The sequence below is a fragment of the Pundamilia nyererei genome, unplaced genomic scaffold (assembly GCF_000239375.1).
Source record: "Pundamilia nyererei isolate P.nyererei 1_Seehausen unplaced genomic scaffold, PunNye1.0 scaffold00774, whole genome shotgun sequence".
Taxonomy (NCBI): Eukaryota; Metazoa; Chordata; class Actinopteri; order Cichliformes; family Cichlidae; genus Pundamilia; species Pundamilia nyererei.
This window is the reverse complement of record NW_005188175.1, coordinates 53,690-59,356: the sequence shown is the minus strand read 5'-3', so window position 1 is coordinate 59,356 and position 5,667 is coordinate 53,690. Positions and strand designations below refer to the sequence as shown.

Below are 5,667 nucleotides of genomic sequence, written 5' to 3'. Positions count from 1 at the left end.
CCAGGGAAAGGGCGGCCCAGGCCCATCCGGACCGGGGCAGTACAGCAGCGCCGCCCGGCCCCACAGAGCCCGGGACAGCCCACCCGACCCCACCACAGAGAAAACTGTACCCACCACGTCATCCACTCATCTTCCAGACTACACGAGACAATAGACTCCCAGACTGAGATCTTCCTCCACCTCTCCTATATCCCCCCCTCCTGCAGAGTGAGCTCCTGAAGAGAGGAGAGCTCCTGCAAGATGTAACACCCCCCTACCAGTTGAGGAGCCCCCCAGGTGGCTCGATGCACTGGCAGCACCCTGCGCCAAATGCAGTCCGTTACTATTTTTCAACAAACAGACGGCTGAAGCTGTGTTTAGCTTACCGCATCTTATTACCCAAAAAAACAAACAAAAAAAAGGGAAGTTTTAGGAGTGACAGCGAGAGAGAGAGAGAGCAGAAAAAGAGAGAGAGCGAGTTTTGAGATGTGAGAGATTTGTGACGTTTAGCGTGTTTGGAGTGTGTAGTTAGTGTGTAGTGTTGTGTATAGTTTTGTGTTGTGTCAGAACAATAAGGTGACAGGAGTGATACACCTGCTGCTGTCAGACCTGCAGGTATCAGGCTGTGATGTTCTCCTTTATAGTGGACACTGGACAGAAATTATGTTTTTGGAGTGGCGCAAATAATTTGTGTGGCATCTTATTGAATGCAGAACAGCTGATGTTATGTAAATAGTTTGAAATGGTTATTTTAAAAAGGGTAAAAGGTAAATGGATGCAAATAACTTTGTTGTTTGCAAAACTTGTGCATAGGATTTTAAAATTGACAATTTATATTTGCATTTAAAGTTATCAAATATGATTCATTAAACATGTTTGTGGTTGTTACAGTAAAAATATCACTTTTTCTACTCGGATTTTATGTTTTTTGACTGATTTTCGATCAATTGTATTAATACAGTATGTCAAAATGAAAACATAACTGTAAATTCAGACACGTGAGGTTATGCTGAAAAGAATGATACCAAACAAGGCAAATAAATAATTTTTAAAGGTGAAATGTGGAGGGAAAATCAAAAGTAGTTAAAAATGGCCAATTATACCCTGGACCCCAGTGGGTTAAACGTTTTTTTTTTTTTTTAAAGTAACGCAATAGTTACTTTTCAAGTAATTAATTACTTTTAGAATATTGTAACTCAGTTACTAAATTTCTATTTTATTTTTAGCTCACATAGAATATTGATAGAATATTGATCACTAAACTGTTCAGCAAGTTGCCTCTGTAACGTGAAACAAAAATCAATTTAGGTGATTTTTTGTTGTTGTGGTCCACACTGCACAGAGACAAGCATAAAACACGAGTAGTTTATGGAACAACTTTAGTATTTGACAGGAGAAGTTCACCTCTTGTTCCACCATTCCTGCCTACTGCACACAGTACATGACAAAGAAAACTTATTAGAGCAACTTAGAGGTTTCTGTTTGCCTCATCCGGTGTCACAGAGATCCACTAGCAGACACATTTGAAAGGAATAGAAAAATAGGATAAATAAATAAAAACAGTAAGACCAGGGTAAATGACACAGAGGCTTCAATAAGAAGCCAAAACAGTAAGTGCAGGTTAAGTGCCGTAACTGGCTATTTATTAAAAACATTACTAAAACTGTATGAAAAATGGGAAAAACATGAGAAGACATATCTGACAACTGCAGGAAGCCAACCAACCCCACTAAACAAACATGTAAACAAATTCTATCAGCAGACAAAGTGAGTGAATTCCCAGCATGCCAATAGAATCAAAACATTTCAGAGAATAAAACTATGAATCACTAAGTAAAACAATATATCAGTACAGAAACAATAAAACATTACAATATCTAAAACAACTAATAATAAGTCCAACATTTTGTTGGTCACTTCAAACTACATGAGGAACCCAGCACAGTCAAAGGAAATGGCTACAGGTAGTTTTCACCTATTTATCCACGTGTGCTCTACTTGGTTATTCTTCTGTCTGGAGTGGCTTTGCTACAATCTGGCCCATGACGTCCCAGGCACTATGAAACACTGGGAGGGAGCATGACTTGATTTATGCAGGGGACAGTGGATCTGAAGTGGTGATTTTCTGTTTTCCTTTAATAACTTTGTCTACCCTGCTAGGCCTTTCCCAGCATGTTGTGAGGTGATTCCAAAATTCCAAAAATTAAAAAATTAAAAAATAAAAATCTGAAACTGAGATTTCTCTTTAATGTTCAGAAAAAAGAAATGTTGCTTAATAATGATCTCATCCTGCTAATGGACAGCACAACCTTCATGCACACTACTTATAATTTCACCAAACACTGACTCCTGATGTACTGCAATAAAACCTGATCATGTGGACGCAACTGTGAACAGTTTTGTTCCTGCAAAAACCACAAGATGGAGACAAAGTTGATATTTTCTCAACAGAATCACAATCAAAATTGCATTTATTGGCCAAGCATATGCTCAAACACATACAAGGAATTTGTTTCCGGTAGATGGTGTCTCTACCGGATCACAACAATATGTAAATGACTCAATACACACACACACATCTATTGCAGTCTAGCAGTGTGAAGCAATGTGAGACTTAGGAGGGAGATGGTGAGGGGAAAGAATATGTTCCTGTGTCGGGTGGTCCTGGTCTGCAGGCTTCTATACCGTCTGTCAGAGGGCAGCAGGTCAAAAAGTCTGTGTCCAGGGTGTGAGGGGTCTGTGATGATTTTCCCTGTGTGTTTCCTGGTTCTTGAGAGGTGCAGGTCCTGGGTGGAGGGCAGGGGGGCGCCGATGATCAGTCCGCTGCAGTCTGCACCTGTCCTGTTTAGTGGCTGCACCATACCAGACTGTGATGGAAGAGCACAGGACAGACTCAGTGACCGCAGTGTAGAACTGGATCAGCAGCTCATGTGGAAGACTGTACTTCCCCACTTGTCTCAGGAAGTACATCCTTTGCTGGGTCTTTTTAAGATGTTGACTCCCACTTCACCTCCTGGGACATGGTGGTACCCAGGAACTTGAAAAACACTATTATAACACAATTTATTTTCACTCTATGACACTTTTTAATATGTAATATGATTTGCTTCTAATAGACTAATCTCTGAAAATATTGCAGATACATTCATTAAAACCTTGTACTGTGTCTGAATATGGTAGCGTGGTGGCAAGAAGCAAGAAAGTCCTGAGTTTGAATCCACAAACTGGCTTTCTGTTTGCCTGGGTTTCCACCAACTACTCCCACAGTTAACTGATGATTTCAAATTGCCCGTGGGTGTGAATGTGGGTGAAAACAGTCATCTGTCTCCGTGTGTTGGCCCTGGGGCAGACTAGAGTGTCTCGATATGACAGCTGGGATAGGCATTTTGTAACAATATGTCTGTTTCTGACTTTTATATCATCTTGATTAAAACATGACTGCTCTTTTTTTTTTTTTAGCATTTTACACTTTCTCTTTTGGTTCAGTCTTGATTTGGATTTGATAAAAAATGTGAAAAGATTTCTTTATTTTCTATGCATGTTGATGTTGTTGTTAAAGTCATGCTGGGAAAGTGTTTCCTGTGGCAGTTGCTGAAAAACAAAAATGTTGTAAAACTGGTTTAGTATCTGTCAGTTGAAATTCTCCTCAGCAGACTAAAACAACTCAGATTTCTCCTTCTTTCTGTCATTTTTATACTTTATTTAAGTAAAAGCAAATCCTGAGAGCTCAACATATAATTTTCTTCTTTTATTTTCTTTCTGTATGGAAACAAAACTGCCAAGATCTTCTAAGATTGTATTACGACAACACCATCGCCTGGTTGACTTGTTTTTAACAGTCATGAATGAAAACATTTCCACACTGTCACACAGACTTTAAATTCCACTGCAAGGTGTGAGATCTCCTGCTGAAAAATACGACTATGAAAAATAGACAATTCAACAAGAATTTGGTGAAGAAGGAAGATCAAATGGATGAAAAAGTTCTTGAAAATTTCCTGAGCTGCCATGTGTGTTCAAAGACTTTCAGAGATCCTGTGTTTCTGAGCTGCAACCACAACTTCTGTTCAAGCTCCCTGCAACAAGGAACAAACTAAAAACAAAAACTGTCCAGGTTGTAAAAGAAAATCTTCAAAAGATGTTCTATTTGTCAACTTTGCACTGAAACAACTTGCTGACTCCTTTACACTGAGACAGAAATCTGAATCATATCTGACAGAAAAAGAAAAAGAAGTGGTGGTGGTTTGCAACAAACATCAAGAAGGATATAAACTGTTCTGTGAGGATGAAGACAGAGCTGTGTGTCCTGTGTGTGAGTTTTCTCTCCACCAGAGTCACAAAGTGGTTCCTGTAGAAGAAGCAGTCAGTGACCTGAAGGAGCAGCTGAAATCTGACTTAAAGTCTCTGCAGGACAAGAGGAACAAATACAAACAAGTGGAGGAAACATACAATGAAATGAGGGAACACATGAAGAAGCAGCTGTTGTCCACAGAGAGGCAGATCAGAGCAGAGTTCAACAAGCTCCAGCAGTTCCTGAAAGAGGAAGAGGAGTCCACACTGGCAGCTCTGAGGGAGGAAGAGGAGCAGAAGGGGAGGACTATCAGCAAAGAGATGAAGATGATTGAGGAGCAGATCTCCTCTCTGTCAGACAGCATCTCTGCTGTTGAAGAAGAGCTGCAGAAACACAGCGTGCCATTCCTCAGCAGTTATAAAGACACTCAGAGCAGAGCCAGAGCCCAGAGCTCAGTGTCAGATCCACAGCTGGTCTCAGGAGCACTGATAGATGTGGCCAAACACCTGGGCAACCTGTCCTTCAGAGTGTGGGAGAAGATGAAGGAGAAGGTCCACTTCAGTCCTGTCATTCTGGACCCAAACACTGCAAGTGGCTGGCTTTATCTGTCTGATGATCTGACCAGTGTGATACGTAGAGACACAAAGCAGCAGCTTCCTGATAATCCAGAGAGAAACACAAATTATGCCACTGTTTTTGGCTCTGAGGGCTTCAGCTCAGGGAAACACAGCTGGGAGGTGGAGGTGGGAGACCATCCTGACTGGAATGTGGGTTTAATTAAAGAGTCAGTTGAGAGGAAGGGAGAGTGTTTTGTTTCACCAAAATATGGAATCTGGTGTTTATTCCATCACAGTGGAAAATACACTAATGGTGATGGTCAGACTGTGACAGTGAAGAAGAGTCTCCAGAGGATCAGAGTCCAGCTGGACTATGACAGGGGGGAGGTGTCCTTCTATGACCCTGAAGACATGACTCTGATCTGCACCCACAGAGACACTTTCACTGAGAAACTCTTCCCATATTTTCATGTTTGGAAGGCAGGAGACGCCAAAACCTCTGAAATCAAAATCTGTGAGAATGAGATTTGATTGTAAAGTGATTCTTTATTTTAACAGTCTGTGTGGTAATTTTTCTTGAAGGTTTTTCCTAAACTGGAAGATGAGATTTTCAGTCCAAAAACAGTGAGCACAATTGGCCCTCCGGGAAATTTTTTATTTATATCATGTAAAGTACAATATATTGCCAAAAGTATAAACTTGCTTGTTTTGGGGTTTTTTCAGTCCAGCAGGGTTAATTTTAGGGAAATTATTCATCAAACTTTCTAACTTAATTATCGGGTTTTAGTTATTTTTTGTTGATTTAGTGGAACTATTAGCAGTTCAATGAACCGAAAGCAA

At 40.5% G+C, this 5,667-nt stretch overlaps 1 protein-coding gene across 1 annotated transcript; it reads left to right on the top strand.

Annotated features, from left to right (window-relative positions):
* Positions 1–4: 4 nt before the first annotated feature.
* Positions 5–5,363, top strand: LOC102214499 (nuclear factor 7, brain-like; the record flags this gene model as incomplete). The annotated part of the gene is made up of 3 exons (XM_005754952.2): positions 5–106; positions 207–276; positions 4,199–5,363. Coding segments are annotated over 3 exons (1,332 nt in total), but the record flags the coding sequence as incomplete, so codon positions are not given.
* Positions 5,364–5,667: the final 304 nt, after the last annotated feature.